General features: G+C 50.0%; 2 protein-coding genes across 2 annotated transcripts in view; both read left to right on the top strand.

Annotated features, from left to right (window-relative positions):
- Positions 1-2,833: 2,833 nt before the first annotated feature.
- On the top strand, positions 2,834-8,063 carry LOC129715455 (NACHT, LRR and PYD domains-containing protein 3-like). Its single transcript, XM_055665342.1, has 5 exons — positions 2,834-4,552; positions 6,892-6,978; positions 7,134-7,189; positions 7,387-7,553; positions 7,884-8,063. Exons 1-5 carry the CDS (start codon positions 2,973-2,975, stop codon positions 8,061-8,063), a joined length of 2,070 nt encoding a protein of 689 aa, XP_055521317.1. The 5' UTR covers positions 2,834-2,972.
- Positions 8,064-8,140: 77 nt separating this feature from the next.
- Positions 8,141-21,997, top strand: part of LOC129715456 (NACHT, LRR and PYD domains-containing protein 3-like) — a 14,053-nt gene continuing 196 nt past the window's right edge. The window contains exons 1-5 of the mRNA XM_055665343.1: positions 8,141-8,220; positions 13,350-15,087; positions 19,096-19,182; positions 19,830-19,997; positions 20,168-21,997. The exon at positions 20,168-21,997 is cut by the window's right edge and continues 196 nt beyond it. Coding sequence (XP_055521318.1) covers positions 8,175-8,220; positions 13,350-15,087; positions 19,096-19,182; positions 19,830-19,997; positions 20,168-20,255 — 2,127 coding nt within the window. The 5' untranslated portion in view covers positions 8,141-8,174 and the 3' untranslated portion in view covers positions 20,256-21,997. The remainder of the gene's footprint in view (positions 8,221-13,349; positions 15,088-19,095; positions 19,183-19,829; positions 19,998-20,167) is intronic.

Raw genomic sequence — 21,997 nt, 5'->3', positions numbered from 1 at the left:
CAGAACTCCGGACTTGCTTGGAGTTGCTGGGGAATTGCCCGAGTTCAGACGATGGTTGCCACGTACAGAGCAGGCCGCAGTGATACAGAGTAGGAATGTGATGGAGGTTTGTAGAGTCAACACTGGCTCAGTCTAGAGAAGGGGAGAGATTGTGTTCAATGGCGCTGGCTCCGTCTGTCCTGAGAACAGTAATCTATATGGATTGACAGGAGAACCTGTAACAAGGTGGTAAAGTGAATATAATCGAATAGTTGGGTTGTGGATATAATATTTACATGATGGTGTGGTGGACACAGACTGGATAATGGCCCAAAAGTACATTAGGAGATGAATACAGAATTAGACCGGCATGGACAAAGAGCTGTGGGGTTGGGCGGAGGTGAATGTCATGTGGCCTTTGTTATTGGAATACACGGAGCGGGTATAATGAGTCCAATCCCGTCTCAAGTCCAGATATTCCAGGAAATGGACTGGGAGACTCCATGAAATGTCATGAGCTGTTGGTTAGAATAGGTCCATTCACAATCTGCCTTCTCACAATCTGACTATGAGAGGTGAGCATCACCGTCCTGATACACATGTGGCACAGTGGTGTTACAGTGGTGCAGAGTTGCTGCCTTACAGCGCCAGAGACCCCAGCTCGATACTAACTATACGTGCTGTCTGTGTGGGGCTTGTACCTTCTCCCTGTGACCAAGTCAAGTCAAGTTTATTTGTCACATACCCATACGAGATGTGCAGTGAAATGAAAGTGGCAATGCTCGTGGACTTTTGTGCAAAAGACAAACAACAAAACAACCAAACAAACTATAAACACAATCATAACACACATATTCTTTTACATAATAAATAATGGAAAGAAAAACGTTCAGTAGAGTTAGTCCCTGGTGAGATAGGCGTTTACAGTCCGAATTGCCTCTGGGAAGAAACTCCTTCTCAACCTCTCCGTTCTCACCGCATGGCAACGGAGGCGTTTGCCTGACCGTAGCAGCTGGAACAGTCCGTTGCAGGGGTGGAAGGGGTCTCCCATGATTTTATTTGCTCTGGAGTTGCACGTCCTGATGTATAGTTCCTGCAGGGGGGCGAGTGAAGTTCCCATAGTGCGTTTGTTCGGCCGAACGCACTACTCTCTGCAGAGCCTTCTTGTCCTTGGCAGAGCAATTCCCAAACCAGATGGTAATGTTCCCGGACAAGATGCTTTCCACCGCCGCTGCGTAGAAGCACTGGAGGATCCTCGGAGACACTCTGAATTTCCTCAATTGCCTGAGGTGGTAAAGGCGCTGCCTTGCCTTACTCACGAGTGCTGAGGCGTGTGATGCCCATGTCATATCCTCAGAGATATGGACTCCCAGATATTTAAAATAGTTCACCCTATCCACAGGATCCCCATTTATCCTCAATGGAGTGTACCATGTGGGTTTTCTCCGGGTGCTCCGGTTTCCTCCCACATTCCCAAGACGTGCAGTTTGTATGTTAATTCGCTTCTGGCAAATTGTCCCAAATGGGAAGAAAAAGTCGTGCAGGTGATCGATGATTGGCGTGGATTTGGTTGGGCGAATGGCCTGTTTCCTCTAAACATAGAAACATAGAAAATAGCTGCAGGAGTAGAGGCCATTCGGCCCTTCGAGCCTGCACCGCCATTCAATATGATCATGGCTGATCATCCAACTCAGTATCCTCTACCTGCCTTCTCTCCATACCCCCTGATCCCCTTAGCCACAAGGGCCACATCTAACTCCCTCTTAAATATAGCCAATGAACTGGCCTCAACTACCTTCTGTGGCAGAGAGTTCCAGAGATTCACCAATATATTTTTCTCATCTCGATCCTAAAGGATTTCCCCTTTATCCTTAAACTGTGACCACTTGTCCTGGACTTCCCCAACATCGGGAACAATCTTCCTGCATCCAGCCTGTCCAACCCCTTAAGAATTTTGTAAGTTTCTATAAGATCCCCCCTCAATCTTCTAAATTCTAGCGAGTACAAACCAAGTCTATCCAGTCTTTCTTCATATGAAAGTCCTGACATCCCAGGAATCAGTCTGGTGAACCTTCTCTGTACTCCCTCTATGGCAAGAATGTCTTTCCTCAGATTAGGAGACCAAAACTGTACGCAATTCTCCAGGTGTGGTCTCGCCAAGACCCTGTACAACTGCAGTAGAACCTCCCTGCTCCTATACTCAACTCCTTTTGCTATGAATGCTAACATACCATTCGCTTTCTCCACTGCCTGCTGCACCTGCATGCCTACTTTCAATGACTGGTGTACCATGACACCCAGGTCTCGTTGCATCTCCCCTTTTGCTAATCGGCCAACATTTAGATAATAGTCTACTTTCCTGTTTTTGCCACCAAAGTGGATAACCTCACATTTATCCACATTATACTGCATCTGCCATGCATTTGCCCACTCACCCAGCCTATCCAAGTCACCTTGCAGCCTCCTAGCAGCCTCCTCACAGCTAACACTGCCCCCCAGCTTCGTGTCATCTGCAAATTTGGAGATGTTGCATTCAATTCCCTAAAGTAAAACTAAATTAAACAAATCGAAGCAAAGCCCAACACATTGTAATTGATCCTGTCGACTGTTACCCTCGACTGTGTTTCCTCGTTCAGTTGATCAGTGAAGGCAAGATCCCATATTCATGCCCCGTAGCCACTACAGAGTAAGGTGTGGACTAGGTGCTCCGTGAAACAGTCTTCATTCTGTTAATAAAGTGATCAATGTAGCCTAAAGCAAACACATTCGGAATTACATTTGGGCTGTTGAAATATTTTCTGGCCAATGTTCATTTTCAACCTCTATGTCCACAGATGTTCAACAGAAACACAAGGAGACTCTGCGATCACAGACTGAAACACTGAGCGTGAACACCATCCTGATGAACGAGAAGGTTAAGGATTTCCTGCTGCTTGATCGATACGCTGAGCTCACAATCATCTCCACTGTTCGAGATCGGACACTGGTGGAACATGAGCTGCTGGCAAGAGGCCGGGACCATGAGGAATGGCAAGAGAAACATCTCCGGGGAGAACTGGAAAAAATCAGGACTGATCAATTGTTCCACAGCAGCTTTTCCCGGAGTAAATCCGGATCTGGGAGTTCCAGCATCAGTGGCCGGAGTCGCGGGGATCGGAAAAACAACAATGGTGCAAAAGATTGTTCATGACTGGGCCACAGGGAAAATATACCCACACTTCCAGTTTGTCTTCAGTTTCAAATTCCGGGATTTGAACAAGATTAAACACAGAATAACCCTGAAGGAACTGATTCTGGAGCAATATCCTTACTTTGGGAATATCCTGGGAGAGATCTGGAAGAACCCAGAGGGATTGCTGTTTATATTCGACGGTCTGGATGAATTCAAGGGCAGAATCGATTTTGCTGACAGTCGGAGAGACACAGAACCTCAGCACCAGTGCGCAGATCCTGAATCCCGGTGTGAAGTGTCTGACATTGTGTACAGTTTAATCCAGCACAAGCTGCTCCCAGGGTGTTCAGTGCTAGTGACCACCCGCCCCACTGCGTTACATTTACTGGAAAAGGCAGAGATCAGTGTCCGGGCTGAAATCCTGGGATTTGTTGGTGAGGAACGGAAGGAATATTTCACCAGGTATTTTGAAGATCAGACGGTGGCAGCAGCTGTTTTCAAACATGTGAAGGAGAACGAGATCCTGTACACCATGAGCTACAACCCCTCCTACTGCTGGATCCTTGTCCTGACACTGGGCCCCTTCTTCACACACACACACCGGGACCCGCAGCGAGTTCCCAAGACCATCACACAACTATATTGCTACTTTATTTACAACATCCTGAAAAACCACGGCCGTGAGATTGAGAGCCTCCGTGAGGTGTTACTGAGGGTTGGTCAGATGGCCTTCACTGGAGTGTCCAAGAAGAACATTGTGTTCACAGATGAAGATTTGATCGAATACAATCTGCAGCCTTCCCAGTTCCTGTCCGGGTTCCTGATGGAACTTTTGGAGAGAGAGGATTCAGCCCGGAGCGTGGTGTACACCTTCCCGCACCTCACCATCCAAGAGTTTGTAGCCGCACTCGCACAATTCATGACTGTAGATCCTAGGAATATCGTGAAACGCCTGTCCGAAGTCCACAGCACGACAGACAGGCGATTTGAAGTATTTCTCCGTTTTGTCGCTGGTCTCTCCTCCCCACGGGCAGCTCGGGTCCTGGAGGAGTTTCTGGGTCCATTTCCTAATGAAACAATCTGCCGAGTGATTGACTGGGTGAAGGAGGAGGTTCAACGTCAGATTAGAGATGCACGGAGTGAGTTTGGTAAAAGGAGGCTCCTGAACACGCTGCACTACCTGTTTGAGTCTCAGAATCCTGCACTGGCTCAGCAGACACTGGGATCTGTGGAAACACTTTCCTTCAGTGGACTGGGACTGACCCCGATTGACTGTGCGGTCCTGTCTCATGTGATCAGGCCCTGTGGTACAATCAAACACCTCGATCTGTGGAGATGCCGCATTCAGTGTGAAGGTCTCCAGCGGCTGGGACCGGCTCTGCACAAGTGTCAGCGCTTGGGGTAACTGTCCGTTTGTTGCTAACACTGAACTGTAAAATTGTTTCACTGTTTTGTTATTCCGTCCAGCACCCCTTCTATGGGGCCGAGCGGCCGTCACTGTGCACGGGGGTGGGGGGGCACCCACTCCTATTTTAACCCCCCTCGGTTCGCCGGTGGTCGATTCTGCTGTCCTCTTGTCCCTACCCCGGGTTGCTGGTGGTCGGCTCTGTTCCCCCCTCCCCCAGGTCACCAGTGGTTTACTCCGTTCCCCCTCCCCCCAGGTCACCAGTGGTTTACTCCGTGGTTTACTCCGTCCCCCAGGTCACCAGTGGTTTACTCCGTACCCCCTCCCCCAGGTCACCAGTGGTTTACTCTGGTTCCTCCTTCTCGCAGGTCACCAGTGGTTTACTCCGGTCCCTCCTTCTCGCAGGTCACCAGTGGTTTACTCCGTCCCCCCCCCCCAGGTCACCCCAGGTTTACTCTGGTTCCCCTCCCTCGCAGGTCACCAGTGGTTTACTCCGTTCCCCCCTCCCCCAGGTCACCGGTGGTCGACTCTGTCCCCTCCTCCCCCAGGTCACCAGTGGGTTACTCCGTGCCCCCCTCCCATGGGTCACCGTTGGTGGACTCTGTCTCCCCCTTCCCCCAGGTTGCTGGTAGTTTACTCCGTTCCCCCCTCCCATGGGTCACCAGTGGTTTACTCCATTCCCCCTCCCATGGGTCACCGGTGGTCTACTCTGGATCCCCCCTCCCCCCCGGGTGGCTGATGGTCTACTCTGGCCCCTCCCCTCCCCCGGGTCGCGCATGTTGCCGCCGTTCTCTGCACGGGGAACATTTCCCGGTCGTCAAGGGAATGAGAATAAATGGTGAAAGTCACCAAACACCACAATAACAGAGTTTAAGAGGGAACTGCAGATGCTGGAGAATCGAAGGTTACACAGAAAAGCTGGAGAAACTCAGCGGGTGCAGCAGCATCCATGGAGCGAAGGAAATAGGCAACGTTTCGGGCCGAAACCCTTCTTCAGACTGATCAGGGGTGGGGGGGGTGGGGACAAGAAAGGGAAAAGGAGGAGTAGCCGGAAGGCTGGAGGGTGGGAGGAGACAGCAGGGGAGCTGAGGAAGGGGAGGAGACAGCAAGGACTAACAGAATTGGGAGAAGTCGATGTTCATGCCCCCGGGGTGCAGACTCCCCAAACGGAATATGAGGTGCTGTTCCTCCAATTTCCGGTGCTGCTCGCTGTGGCCATGGAGGAGACCCAGGACAGAGAGGGCGGAGGCGGAGTGGGAGGGGGAGTTGAAGTGCTGAGCCACCGGGAGGTCAGCTTGGTTATTGCGGACCGAGCGGAGGTGTTCGGCGAAACGATCGCCCAACCTCCGCTTGGTCTCACCGATATAGATCTGCTGACGTTCCAGGTGCGACAGAGGTTTACCTGCATCTCATCCAACCTCATCTATTGCGTCCGCTGCTCTAGATGTCAGCAGATCTATATCGGTGAGACCAAGCGGAGGTTGGGCGATCGTTTCGCCGAACACCTCCGCTCGGTCCGCAATAACCAAGCTGACCTCCCGGTGGCTCAGCACTTCAACTCCCCCTCCCACTCCGTCTCCGACCTCTCTGTCCTGGGTCTCCTCCATGGCCACAGCGAGCAGCACCGGAAATTGGAGGAACAGGACCTCATATTCCGTTTGGGGAGTCTGCACCCCGGGGCATGAACATCGACTTCTCCCAATTCTGTTAGTCCTTGCTGTCTCCTCCCCTTCCTCAGCTCCCCTGCTGTCTCCTCCCACCCTCCAGCCTTCCGGCTACTCCTCCTTTTCCCTTTCTTGTCCCCACCCACCCCCACCCCTGATCAGTCTGAAGAAGGGTTTCGGCCCGAAACGTTGCCTATTTCCTTCGCTCCATAGATGCTGCTGCACCCGCTGAGTTTCTCCAGCTTTTCTGTGTAACCACAATAACAGAGATTTGTTCAATAATGTGCTGAGGTGTTTCCATAAATATCCGTTTGGGAGAAGTTATCTATCTCAGCCTCGCCAGGGTTTGTATAAGTTTGTTTCTAATAGCCCTGTCCCATGGTACGAGTTCATTCCAACAGCTCTCCCGAGTTTAAAAAAAAATCAAACTCGTGGTAAGCACGGAGAATGTACGTGGCGGGTACGTCGGAGCTCGGGGACGTCTCTTAGCGCTAACGGCAGGTACTCGGGAAGACTCGCTAACGACAGGTAAGCACGGGAAGACTCGTGAAGATTTTTCAACGAGTGGCCATTACCGTAAATCTCCGAGTTCGAATCAGGGCAAACTCGGGCGAACTCTTGGAATGAACTCGTTCCGTGGGACAGAGGTTTTACTGTCTGTTTGTGTTTAGACTGGGAAACAACGACCTGGGAGATTCCGGAGTGAAACTGGTGTCTGCAGCTCTGAGGAACCCGCACTGTAAAATACAGAGACTGGGGTAAGTCCCAGACTGTGAGAGATTGTGTTTACACTCACTGGGTGTCTGACACTGAACATTAATATGAACAGTAATTGTGTCACTGATAAACACTGGGGATTTGCACCGTCTCCTGTCTCTCTGTGTCCCTCACCCTCACTCTCTCTCATCTCCAGGCTGAACAGTGTCGGTCTCACAGATTCTGGAGCCGAGGATCTCGCCTCCGCTCTCAGTACTGTTTCACCCGCTGAGTTACTGCAGCACATTGTGTCTTAGACCAATCTGTCCCCGCTCTCTGCCGCCTCATACAGAACCACCCGAGTCTGGAGCAGATCAGGTGAGTGTTTGTGAACAGTCAGGATTAATGTTTCAGCGGGAGCCAAGGGGACTGATTCAGATTGTGTTTAGCTTCTCTCTTTGTATACACAGATCTAACGCGTACATTCTCTGAGCTCCTGACACAGTGGAACGACCACCTATTGTTCCAGCTGACAACATTCTATGGGGAGAGACTGAATCAGGCGATTGAAGAAAGGGTTGAACGTCTCAGCTTCACGATGAAATGGGAGGAATGTTTCAATGAACAAGAACACGGGGTAAGTGGAAGGATCACGGTGACTTCTGTTTCCTGTCACAGAACTGACGGCATTGGGGGGGGGGAAGAGTCACCAATACAGTCCCCTCACCTCACACTGAACAGTGCAATGGAGGCACTGATCACTGTCAGGTGTGAAGCGAGATTCACACAGTCAGGACTCTGGGAGTACACAGATTGTCAGCACAGTGTCATGGGTGTATGAAGAGGCAATCCAATGCCCGCCACTATACTCAAATCAACCATAATATCCCATCACTGAACAGCCAATTCCCTCCCCATTATCTTTGTCTCAGTCACTTCTCAATATATTCATTGTTTTTCTTCACAGAGTGTCGCTGAGCTGGCGGTAAAGGGAAACCACAGAGACAGTTCCATACTCTTCCACAGTCTGGTGATGGAGAAAGGCAACCATGCCCGGCGGGTGATGTGGGAATCCTTTGTGAAAATGCAGAATGAATTACCAAAGCTGGACAAAATACTGAAAGAAATCCAGGAGCTCGGTACGTAAATCAACACACTGAACTGAATATCACATTGAAACACTGGAGTTACCAATGTTATTCAAGTCTGTTTTAATGAATGCTCGTTGATTTGAACAGGTCCTGATCCACAAGAATACATGAACATCACCAGAAGTTTAACTGAATTACCCTCTAATATGGAAGGTGAGTGTTGAAATGTACAGTTCACAATGACGTTAGAATTGATGTAATACTGAAACTGTTCAGAGCTTTGCAGAATGGGAAATCAGAAGATTAAAGGCTAAGGAATTGTTAGACTGACACGGGGATTCACTATGGATTGCTTCTATGTCTGTAGATTCAGGTTTAGTTTAGTTTAGTGTATTATCACATGTACCGAGGCACGGTGAAACACTTTTGTTGTGTGTTATCCAGTCAGCAGAAAGACAATACGTGATTATAATCGAGCCATTTACAGTATAGATAAACTATGAGGGAATAACGTTTAACCATATAACAATTACAGCACGGAAACAGGCCATCTCGGCCCTACAAGTCCGTGCCGAACAATTATTTTACCCTAGTCCCATCTACCTACACTCAGACCATAACCCTCCATTCCTTACCCATCCATATACCTATCCAATTTATTTTTAAATGATAAAATCGAACCTGCCTCCACCACTTCCACTGGAAGCTAATTCCACACAGCTACCACTCTCTGAGTAAAGAAGTTCCCCCTCATGTTACCCCTAAACTTTTGTCCCTTAATTCTGAAGTTGTGTCCTCTTGTTTGAATCTTCCCTACTCTCAATGGAAAAAGCTTATCCACGTCAACTCTGTCTATCCCTCTCATCATTTTAAAGACCTCTATCAAGTCCCCCCTTAACCTTCTGCGCTCCAGAGAATAAAGACCTAACTTGTTCAACCTTTCACTGTAACTTAGTTGCTGAAACTCAGGCAACATTCTAGTAAATCTCCTCTGTACTCTCTCTATCTTGTTGACATCCTTCCTATAATTGGGCGACCAAAATTGTACACCATACTCCAGAATTGGTCTCACCAATGCCTTGTACAATTTTAACATTAGATCCCAACTTCTGTACTCAATGCTATGATTTATAAAGGCTAGCATACCAAAAGCTTTCTTTACCACCCTATCTACATGAGATTCCACCTTCAGGTAACTGTGCACAGTTATTCCTAGATCCCTCTGTTCAACTGGATTCCTCAATTCGCTACCATTTACCATGTTTAGTGCAAGGTAAAACGAGAAAAGTCCGATCAAGGATAGTCCGAGTGTAACCAAAGAGGTATATAGTAGTTCCTAGATCACTCGATCTCTGACATACACTGGAAACATTACACTGCATTAGTTCAACTCCTCCGGGCGTTAATTGTACAAGGTTTTGCAATGTATTAGGTTGTGGAAGAGATCTGTGAAATCCAGTACACTCCCAGAGAGAATGTGTGTGCAGTGATCTCCCCCCCCCCTCTCTCCCCCCTCCCCCCCTCCCCCTCCCCCCCCTCCCCCCCCCCCCCCCTCCAGGGCTGCCAACATTGGGTGAGCGTTGGGAGTGAGAAATTGCGAGAGACCAAGGAGGGGAGAGGGGTTGGGAGGAGGGTGTGTCCCCCCCCCCCCCCCTCCCATTGGTACGGAGCTTCTGCATTTTTCAGCTTGAAATTGTGCAATCTGGTGCACACTGTAGCGAGTCTTTTAACTACCACTTGAATGCAGTATTTATGCTTTAAATTGGATTAGCTATGAATAAGATTAGGCTAAATTACATTTCTAATTACATTGCACAGTAGAGCCCAGGCTCTGACCAACAGCACATGAATGATCTTAGCATATTCATGTGTGGATATCAGATTATAATCAAACACTTGGCCCATGTTGACCAACCTGGGTCTCACTGCACACCGGGTACTACTGCTGACCCTGACTCCAGTTGCATACCTTCTCTCATTCATGACCTTGAGTCCAGCCTTACACCTGGCCCCCTATTCTACCCTGATCATAGCTGCTTGCCTGCTTAGCTTTCCAGTGCTGGACACTCCCCTGGTCCCAGCTTTGACTGCACACCTAGTACTATTCCAGACCTTGACTCTGGATGCACACTTGTCCTTGCTCCTAGCCCCTCTGCACTGACAATATATCTGGCCCACACATAAAGCCCCATATCCGACCCCCTGGACTTAACCTATTACGTTCAAGTCCCACAGGTGCTTATCTAATGCGGTAATCTTTTATGGGGCACTTCACGGACCAATTTTGTATAACAAAATGTGCTACACACATTGGCTTCCTTGTTATCTAACATGCTAGTTACTTTGTCAAAGAAGTTATCAATTGGTTGAACACAATTTCTCATCCATAAAATTATACTCACGCAGCTGTATAAGTATTCTGTTACCATTTCTTTCATTTTCCTAACAAACTGTCCTGAAGTCATTTTCACCCCAATTTTCAGTATTTTGCTGTCTTCCTCTCAGCTGGAACTTTTCCGAAATGCACTGTACCCCCTTAACTCACTGTACCCCCTTAACTCACTGTACCCCTCTTAACTCACTGTACCCCCATAACTCACTGTACCCCCTTAACTCCCTGTACCCCCTTAACTCACTGTACCCCCTTAACTCACTGTACCCCCTTAACTCACTGTACCCCCTTACCCCCACTCACTGTACCCCCATAACTCACTGTACCCCCTTAACTCACTGTACCCCCTTAACTCACTGTACCCCCTAACTCACTGTACCCCCTTAACTCACTGTACCCCCCCCTCCCTGTACCCCCATAACTCCTGTACCCCCTTAACTCACTGTACCCCCTTAACTCCCTGTACCCCCTTAACTCCCTGTACCCCCTTAACTCACTGTACCCCCTTAACTCTACCCTGTACCACTGTACCCCCTCCTCACTTGTACCCCCTTAACTCACTGTACCCCCTTAACTCACTGTACCCCCTTAACTCACTGTACCCCCTTAACTCACTGTACCCCCTTAACTCACTGTACCCCCTTAACTCACTGTACCCCTTTAACTCACTGTACCCCCCATAACTCACTGTACCCCCCTAAACTCACTGTACCCCCTTAACTCACTGTACCCCCTGTCACCCCCTGTACCCCCTTAACTCACTGTAACCCCCATAACTCACTGTACCCTTAACTCACTGTACCCCCTTAACTCACTGTACCCCCTTAACTCACTGTACCCCCATTAACTCACTGTACCCCCCCTGTACTCACAACTGTACCCCTTAACTCACTGTACCCCCCCTGTACCCCTCACTGTACCCCCCCCCTTAACTCACTGTACCCTTAACTCACTTAACACTGCTCACTACCCCCCTTAACTCACTGTACCCCCCCTTAACTCACCTGTACCCCCCCCTAACTCACTGTACCCCTACCCCTTAACTCACTTGAACTCACTGTACCCCCTTAACTCACTGTACCCCCCCTTAACTCACTGTACCCCCCCAACTCACTGTACCCCCTTAACTCTCTGTACCCTTAACTCACTGTACCCTTAACTCACTGTACCCCTTTAACTCACTGTACCCTTAACGCACTGTGCCTCCTTAACTCACTGTACCCTTAACTCATGGTACCCCCTTAACTCACTGTGCCCTTAACTCACTGTACCCCCCCTGTAACCACTGTACCCCCAACTCACTGTACCCCCCCCCTAACTCACTGTACCCCCCCCAACTCACTGTACCCCCATAACTCACTGTACCCCCTTAACTCACTGTACCCCCTTAACTCACTGTACCCCCTTAACTCACTGTACCCCCTTAACTCACTGTACCCCCTTAACTCACTGTACCCCCTTAACTCACTGTACCCCCATTAACTCACTGTACCCCCTTAACTCACTGTACCCCCTTAACTCACTGTACCCCCTTAACTCACTGTACCCCCTTAACTCACTGTACCCCCTTAACTCACTGTACCCCCATAACTCACTGTACTGTACCCCCTTAACTCACTGTACCCCCTTAACTCACTGAACCCTTAACTCACTGTACCCCCTTAACTCACTGTACCCCCTTAACTCACTGTACCCCCTGTACCCCCACTCACTGTACCCCCTTAAACTCACTGTACCCCCTTAACTCACTGTACCCCCCACTCACTGTACCCCTTAACTCACTGTACCCCCCCTTACTCACTGTACCCCCCCTTAACTCACTGTACCCCCTTAACTCACTGTACCCCCTTAAACTCACTGTACCCCCCTAACTCACTGTACCCCCTTACCACTGTACCCCCTTAACTCACTGTACCCCCCTTAACTCACTGTACCCCCTTAACTCACTGTACCCCCTTAACTCACTGTACCCCCTTAACTCACTGTACCCCCTTAACTCACTGTACCCCCCTTAACTCACTGTACCCCCCCTACTCACTGTACCCCCTTAACTCACTGTACCCCCCTTAACTCACTGTACCCCCTTAACTCACTGTACCCCCCATTAACTCACTGTACCCCCCTTAACTCACTGTACCCCCCTTAACTCACTGTACCCCCTTAACTCACTGTACCCCCTTAACTCACTGTACCCCCTTAACTCACTGTACCCCCCCCTCCTGTACCCCCCCTTAACTCACTGTACCCCCCTCACTGTACCCCCTTAACTCACTGTACCCCCCATAACTCACTGTACCCCCCCCTCACTGTACCCCCCCCTCACTGTACCCCCCTTAACTCACTGTACCCCCTTAACTCACTGTACCCCCCTAACTCACTGTACCCCCCCCCTTAACTCACTGTACCCCCTTAACTCACTGTACCCCCATAACTCACTGTACCCCCTTAACTCACTGTACCCCCTCAACTCACCCCTAACTCCCCTGTACCCCCCTGTACCCCCCTCTCACTGTACCCCCTCTCTCACTGTACCCCCTCTCTCCCTCCCCCTCTCCCCCCCCCCCCCCCCCTCCCCTCCCCCCCCCCCCCCCCCCCCCCCCCTTCCCCTCCCCCCCTCTTTCTCCCCCTCCTCCCTCTCCCTCACCTCCCGTCATCCTATCTCTCTCTCCCCCTCTCCTTCTTTCTCACAACCCCGCCCTCTCCCTCTCTCCCCCCCCCCCCCCCTCTCACCCCCCCCCCTCCCCCCCCCTTCCCCCCCCCCCCCCCCCCCCCCCCCCCCCCCTTCTCTCTCTCTCTCTCTCTCTCTCTCTCTTTTCTCCTTACTGCACTGAAATCCGTCAGTGAATTGATTTAATTCAGGATCATTGGACTCATTCTTGTAGATTTTAATGTTGAGGTTTGAGTTGAGCCACCTAACATTGTGTCCATTATCTGCCTGTTCCTGTGCCAGATGTTCAACAGAAACACAAGGAGACTCTGCGGGCACAGACTGAAACACTGAGCGTGAACACCATCCTGATGAACGAGAAGGTTAAGGATTTCCTGCTGCTTGATCGATACGCTGAGCTCACAATCATCTCCACTGTTCGAGATCGGACACTGGTGGAACATGAGCTGCTGGCAAGAGGCCGGGACCATGAGGAATGGCAAGAGAAACATCTCCGGGGAAAACTGGAAAAAATCAGGACTGATCAATTGTTCCACAGCAGCTTTTCCCGGAGTAAATCCGGATCTGGGAGTTCAGCATCAGTGGCCGGAGTCGCGGGGATCGGAAAAACAACAATGGTGCAAAAGATTGTTCATGACTGGGCCACGGGGAAAATATACCCACACTTCCAGTTTGTCTTCAGTTTCAAATTCCGGGATTTGAACATGATTAAACACAGAATAACCCTGAAGGAACTGATTCTGGAGCAATATCCTTACTTTGGGAATATCCTGGGAGAGATCTGGAAGAACCCAGAGGGATTGCTGTTTATATTCGACGGTCTGGATGAATTCAAGGGCAGAATCGATTTTGCTGACAGTCGGAGAGACACAGAACCTAAGCACCAGTGCCCAGATCCCGAGTGGTGGTGTGAAGTGTCTGACATTGTGTACAGTTTAATCCAGCACAAGCTGCTCCCAGGGTGTTCAGTGCTAGTGACCACCCGCCCCACTGCGTTACATTTACTGGAAAAGGCAGAGATCAGTGTCTCGGCTGAAATCCTGGGATTTGTTGGTGAGGAACGGAAGGAATATTTCACCAGGTATTTTGAAGATCAGACGGTGGCAGCAGCTGTTTTCAAACATGTGAAGGAGAACGAGATCCTGTACACCATGAGCTACAACCCCTCCTACTGCTGGATCCTTGTCCTGACACTGGGCCCCTTCTTCACACAAACACACCGGGACCCGCAGCGAGTTCCCAAGACCATCACACAACTATATTGCTACTTTATTTACAACATCCTGAAAAACCACGGCCGTGAGATTGAGAGCCTCCGTGAGGTGTTACTGAGGGTTGGTCAGATGGCCTTCACTGGAGTGGCTGAGAAGAACATTGTGTTCACAGATGAAGATTTGATCGAATACAATCTGCAGCCTTCCCAGTTCCTGTCCGGGTTCCTGATGGAACTTTTGGAGAGAGAGGATTCAGCCCGGAGCGTGGTGTACACCTTCCCGCACCTCACCATCCAAGAGTTTGTAGCCGCACTCGCACAATTCATGACTGTAGATCGCGGGGATATCAAGACACTCCTCTTTGAAGCCCATGGCAATTCAGACGGGCGATTTGAAGTGTTTCTCCGTTTTATCGCTGGTCTCTCCTCCCCACGGACAGCTTGGATCCTGGAGGAGTTTCTGGGTAAATTCCCTCATCAAACAATCTGCCGAGTGATTGACTGGGTGAAGGAGGAGGTTAAACGCTGGGCTGGAGACGCAGGGAGTGAAGATGCTCAAAGGAGGCTCCTGAACACATTGCACTACCTGTTTGAGTCTCAGAATCCTCTACTGGCTCAGCAGACAATGGGACCTGTGGAAACACTTTCATTCAGTGGACTGGGACTGACCCCGATTGACTGTGCGGTCCTGTCTCATGCCATCAGGCTCTGTGATACAATCAAAGACCTCGATCTGTCGATGTGCCGCATTCAGTGTGAAGGTCTCCAGCGGCTGGGACCGGTTCTACACAAGTGTCAGAAATTGAGGTAACTGTCCGTTTGACATTAACACTGAACTGTAAAATTGTTTCACTATTTTGTTATTCCGTCCAGCACCCCTTCTATGGGGCCGAGCGGCCGTCACTGTGCACCCCTCCCCACCCCTCCTATTTTACCCCGCACTGGGTCAGGTGAGTTGCCGCCGTTCTCTGCACGGGGAACATTTCCTGGTCGTCGGGGAATGAGAATAAATGGTGAAAGTCACCAAACACCACAACAACAGAGATTTATTCAATAATTAGACTGAGTGGGACCCGTTGGGTCACATGTTCACACGGGAGGGCTGGTCCCCCAACGCAATATTCCACCTCTCCACCAATTCCAATATTGGTGGCCAGTGGGGGGGGGCTTTCTGGAGCGCTGGTATGGGTTCTTGGGGTGGCAGCTCAGTCCCTCAAGCCTGATCTGCTGGCAGCTCACTTACGGCTGGTGGGCTGGCAGTTGACTCATGGCTATTCCTTGAAATCCCATTTCAAGCAGGGTGCAAGGCCACCAAATTCAAATCCATGTTCCTACCACTTCAAGCAGGGTGCAAGGCCACCTAATTCAAGTGCAGTTTCATTCCACTTCAAGCAGGGTGCAAGGTGCAAGGCCACCTAATGCAAGGCCACCTAATTCAAGTGCAGTTTCATTCCACTTCAAGCAGGGTGCAAGGCCACCTAATTCAAGTGCAGTTTCCTAACCACTTCAAGCAGGGTGCAAGGCCACCAAATTCAAGTGCAGTTTCATTCCACTTCAAGCAGGGTGAAACCACCATAAAACCACACAAAACACCAAACTCACAGTTCAGTAGACATTCAGTGTGTTCAGTTGATTCGCAGCTCAGACAGAGTCGTGACCTCTCCCTCCCCCATAATGCAGAGACTGAGCCACACCCACACTTCCGGTTTTATAACCCCTCCCACCGGAAAAGGTGCGGCCTTCATGGCGTGATTGACAGGAGAAAGATTCTCATCATTTTTTAAATACTAATAACATTTTTATTTTTCATTGATGGGAAGAATTCTCTGCACCTGCTGAGCGGAGGGGGACTGAGTAAGATGGCCAAAAGTCACAGCCATAAGTGGTAGCGTTTTATCTAAAATCAATATACAGTGCAAACAGGACGCAAGTGCATTTGCAGTAGTGTCTTTTAACTTCAAGCCAAAGCACCCAAACCACCATTTGCAGTAAGTAGTGCCTTTTAACTTCAAGCCAAAGCACCCAAACCACCATTTGCAGGCAGTGCCTTTTTACTTCAAACAAACCATATTTTCATTTTCAAACCACATTAAACGGACTCACAGTTGAGTAGACACGTAGCATCATACGGGAAGGCTGGTCACCAACGCAATATTCCACCTCTCCACCAATTCCAATATTGCACGCCAGTGTGGGGGGGGGGGCTTTCTGTTGCGCTAGTATGGGTATTGTGGGCCAAAGGTACTGGTTTCCAGAGGGCTAGTATAGACATTGTGGGTCGAATTGATTCTTGGGCTGGCAACCAACTGTTGCAACGATTTTAAAAGCCAAGCCAAGGCAAACAATTGGGCAGCAGCCACCCGACAACCAACATTCATTTTGTGAACACAAACTTTAAATAAAAAGGCAAACAATTTGGCAGCAGCCGCATCAAGGGGACTCACCGTGGAGTAGACGTGCGCTCAGTTTTATTCACAGCTCAGAGAGCCGTGACCCTCTCGCTTCCTGGGTCTGGCAGAGCCTGAGTGAGGCACGCCACTTCCGGGTTTTATAGTCCCTCACCCCTGCCGCCAGAGGGGGCAGCAGAGAGAATGGGGAATTTTTTTAAAAAACATTAATAACTCTGATTTTTCATTGATGGAAAAACTCCTCTGGTCCCGGAAGGCAGAGGGGGGCTCTGAGCGAGGTTGCCAATAATGGTGGCCATAGGTGACGGCGTTCTCTCGGAAATCGCAGCACAGTGGGCCAAAAGCTGTCAACATCAGATTTTTAGTAATATAGATAGATTAGACTAATTGGGAGCCGTTGGGTCCCAGCATCACACGGGAGGGCTGGTCCCCCAACGCAATATTCCACTTCTCCACCAATTCCATTATTGCTGGCCAGTAGGAGGGGGGGGGAAGGGGGAACTGCATTTTCTCAGCCCTACCTGGTCGGAGATGCGGTTTCCCTCCGAATCGCATCTTCGTCCTCTCCGTGCAGCCTACCATCGAACTGGAGCAGCGTTTCCTGCCGGGACTACAGATTCGGCGGCGGCACAGCGCTGGGGCACCAACACGGAGCAGGCGATGCCTTACCGGGTCGCCGTTCGTTAATCTCCGGAGTGCGGTGACGGCTTTGTCTCCAACACCGCGGAGCTGTGGCTGCGGGCGTCCGGCCGTGGGCGGGCGGCGCTGGATTTAGAACACCGCGGAGCCTGGGATCTGAGATCGCCAGAGTTGGAGCTCCAACCAGCGCGGCCTGAGGACTTCCGGTTCCGCAGTCTCCGGGGAGGAAGCGGCCTCTCCAGACATTTTCACCCGACGCTGGAGTTCCAGCTTCCCGGCAAAGAGGGCCTGAAAACATTGGACTGGTTGAGGAGGCCACAAATAGGCCCCGACCTCGGGTGGACTATGAGGAGGAGGAGGACTGGACTTTTTGGTGCCTTCCCTCATAGTGGGTTCTGCTATGGGGGGACGTTTCATGTTGAATCCGATAGTGTATTGTGGCTTTTTAATTTTTTATTTCATATGGATGTATGGAAATCTAATTTCTTCTCTGTAAAGCACTTTTGCTTCAACGTGATTTGATTTTAAAAGTGCTATATAAATAAAAATTACTTACTATCAAGGTCCTTTGTCCTCCTTCATTGTTTTAAATCTGTAGAAAAATAAAAAGAGGAAAAATGTCACAAATTGTCTCTCTCCCCTCTCTTGTAGTTTCCCATTATGTACTCACTCACCTCACCACCGTATTTTTCTCCCTTCATTGGCTCCCTGTGAGACCCAGGATTGACTATCAAGGTCCACCGCGGCTGGTGGGCTGGCAGCTCAGTCACTCACGGCTGGTGGGCTGGCAGCTCAGTCACTCAGGCTGGTGGGCTGGCAGTTGACTCACGGCTGGTGGGCTGGCAGCTCAGTCACGGCTGGTGGGCTGGCAGCTGGTCACTCAGGGCTGGCAGCTCAGTCACTCAGGGCTGGTGGGCTGGCAGCTCAGTCACTCACTCGGGGGCTGGCAGCTCAGTCACTCGGGTCTGGTCAGCTGTGTCTGTCTGTCTGTCTACCCCCCCCACTTTATTCCTCCCTTTATTGGTTCCCTGTGAGATCCACACACACACCCTCCATCTCACACTCACACACACACACACACATTCACAACATATATATAACAGTAATACTCTCTTGAATCTACTCACGCAGCTGAGCGCGGCCTCTCCACTGAGCGGGACTTCCTGAGTGAGCGCGACTTCCGCCGTGAGCGTGAATTCCACATTGAGCATGACTTCCGTAGTGAGCCACGGCTTGTAAATTCACATTCAGTCACTAACGGCTGGAGCACTCACAGTTCAGTCGCTCAGCACGGCGGAGACTCACAGTTCAGTAACTCACGGTGCAGACACACTGTTCTGGACTCAACTCTCACGGCTTTCCGGGGTGACTGACTCGCGTCCGGCCTCCGGGGCTTTACTCTCCTGGCACCCCAGAAGGGGCGTTACCTTCATCATGGTGACTGACAGGAAGGAAGACCAATCTGCTGACCTCACGATTTTTTAAACATTCATAACTTTTTTATTATTTCACCAATCGGAAAAAACCTTGGGGCGGTTGGAGGAGAGGAGGACGGTGAGTCAGGTGGCAGAAACATCATAGCGATATAGGGTAGCGTTTTATTTCTAAAATGTATTTACATCGTTGGCTGGAAGTGGTCAAGGTGAGACTTTTAGTAATAGTATAGATGTGCTGAGGTGTTTCCAGAAATATCCGTTTGGGAGAAGTTATCTATCTCAGCCCCGGGGTTTGTATCCATTTGTTTCTTACTCTGTCTCTTTGTGTTTAGACTGGGACACAACGACCTGGGAGATTCCGGAGTGAAACTGGTGTCTGCGGCTCTGAGGAACCCGGACTGTAAAATACAGAAACTGGAGTAAGTCCCAGACTGTGAGAGATTGTGTTCACACTCACTGGGTGTCTGACACTGAACATTAATATGATCAGTAATTGTGTCACCGATAAACACTGGGGATTTGCACCGTCTCCTGTCTCTCTGTGTCCCTCACCCTCACTCTCTCTCATCTCCAGGCTGCGCAGTGTCGGTCTCACAGATTCTGGAGCCGAGTATTTTGCCTCTGCTCTCAGGACAAACCGCTCACTGACGGAGCTGGACCTGAGTGGAAATGAACTGGGAGATTCCGGAGTGAAACTGGTGTCTGCGGCTCTGGGGAACCCGCTGTAAAATACAGTACAAAGTCCCACACTGTGAGAGATTGTGTTTACACTCACTGGGTGTCTGACACTGAACATGAATATGATCAGTAATTGTGGGGATAGTGGAATCAAGGGATACAGGATGAAGGCTGGCACGGGTCATCTGATTGGGGACAATTAGCCAGGATCACAGTGAATCTGTCGTAGGTGCTGGCTTGAAAGGGCTGAATGGCCTCCTGCTGCACCTACTCACTGGGTGTCTGACACTGAACATTAATATGATCAGTAATTGTGTCACTGATAAACACTGGGGATTTGCACCGTCTCCTGTCTCTCTGTCACTCACCGTCACTCTCTCATCTCCAGGCTGTACAGTGTCGGTCTCACAGATTCTGGAGTCGAGGATCTCGCCTCCGCTCTCAATACAAACCCCTCACTGATGGACCTGGAGCTGAGACAGAACTCCCTCACAGACCGATCTGTCCCCGCTCTCCGCCGCCTCATACTGAACCTCCCGAGTCTGAAGTGGATCAGGTGAGTGTTTGTGTTAATGTTTAATGTGATAAAATATCAGGCGATCCGCGGGCTTGTTTCTCCTGTGATTCTGTTCTGTAAATGTTGTTGAAATATATTCACCCCAGTTCCAGTTATTAACACTGTTGTTTCATCTGTTTATTTCCTCTTTTTTCCTCCACCTGTTTCAGGATGGGGGAGAATAAGTTCAGTGACGATGGACTGAAGCAGCTGCGGAGTCTGCGGGTCAACAGGCCCGAGGTGAATGTGGATGTGTGAACATCTCCAGTGTAAACGTCACCACCCTGGGGACTGGAATATTGTTGGCCGATTCCCCGCCCTCCCCTTTAAACGGCCGCCCTCCCCTTTAAACGGCTGCTCTCCAGGTTTAAACCTGAACGGTTCTCGGGCCGGGCGGGCCAAAGATCCTATAGCAGAGCAAGATAGGCTACTCCTGCTAAATGCAATGGACTGACGTGTAGTAGCTATGGAGGGGATCATGGGCATTTTTCCACGCCCATTTTAGCAACCTGAGCCTACCTGACCCGACCCGACTCGCACTGTAATCAATGTTGCGGGGCAACAGTTTGTGTGGGTCAGATTCATAAATCTGTCAGTTCAAACTTCTTGTCAAGAATAAAATTTGATTCTGGTAATTGTCTTTTTTAATGTTTTTTAAATCATTTCTTTTTAAATGGCTCACAAGCAGTGTTTGAGTTGATTTTGTAGTAACCGGAACCGACCCGACTCGCAGGGTGATTGACAGGGGGGGGCTTTTTGTGCGTGATTATAGGGTTAGATTCATAATTCTGTTAGTTCATAATTCTGTTGATTCTTGTTAAAGAATAAAATGTTTCTAAACATGAAAATTATATAAATGTATATAACACACACAATTATATTTCTTCTAATCCAATAATGAACTTTATTTCAGACTAGACAAGGGACATTAAATAAGAAACATTGTAAATAAGAAACATTGTAAACCTCCCTGCAACTTCACACACACTAGGCCTTATCCCCCCCGGCACTCTCTCGCCTGCCCCCTTACTACAATGTCCCCCCCCCCCTACTATGCCCCTCTCCCCGCTGCCCCGGACCCCGCACTCTCTCTCCTCGCTGCCCCGGGTCGCGCACTATCTCTCCTCGCTGGGGGGGGACCTGCAGGATCCCAGATGTGACTTTATCATCAGCGGCCCCCGCTCTTGCTGCGGGTTGATGGTGACAACTGTATCCATTTGGCAGAGAAGATTAAACATGACTCTGGTGGATTCCAGACCAGGGCATCGGAGATGTCCTCATTCTTCAGGGAACGGGGGTTCCCCTCTTCTACTATAGATGAGGCTCTAACCAGGGTCTCTTCTATACCCCGTAACTCCGCTATCACTCCCCAACACCCCACTCGTAACAAGGGCAGATTCCCCTTGTCCTCACCTTCCACCCCACCAGCCGTCACATACAACAGATAATCCTCCGACATTTTCGCCACCTCCAACGGGATCCCACCACTGGCCTCATCTTCCCATCTCCTCCCCTGTCTGTTTTCCACAGAGACCGCTCCCTCCGTAACTCCCTGCTCCCTTCCCATCCAAATCACCCCCTCCCCGGGCACTTTCCCTTGCAACTGCAGGAGATGCTACACTTGTCGCTTTACCTCCCCCCTCGACTCCATCCAAGGACCCAAACAATCTTTCCAGGTGAGGCAGAGGTTCACCTGCACCTCCTCCAACCTCATCTATTGCATCCACTGCTCTAGATGTCAACTGCTCTACGGGATATTCTTTGTGACTGCGCTGTAATTATAGAGAGAAGTGTAGATTGGTTACTTCTTACTAACCAATTGTAGTGCTTGTTAGTAGAAGCTCCGCCTACTATGAGGTTTATATTATCAGAAGTCTGCTTAAGTAATTAGCAAAGATACTAGAACGGAGCAAGATAGACCACTCCTGTAAATTCCAATGGACTGACATGTAGTACGCAACGGAGCGGAACTTCCGCCATTTTAGTAAACTCGACCCGAC

The sequence above is a fragment of the Leucoraja erinacea genome, unplaced genomic scaffold (assembly GCF_028641065.1).
Source record: "Leucoraja erinacea ecotype New England unplaced genomic scaffold, Leri_hhj_1 Leri_1182S, whole genome shotgun sequence".
Taxonomy (NCBI): Eukaryota; Metazoa; Chordata; class Chondrichthyes; order Rajiformes; family Rajidae; genus Leucoraja; species Leucoraja erinaceus.
The sequence above is the reverse complement of the archived record's forward strand: the minus strand, read 5'-3'. Positions and strand labels throughout refer to the sequence as shown.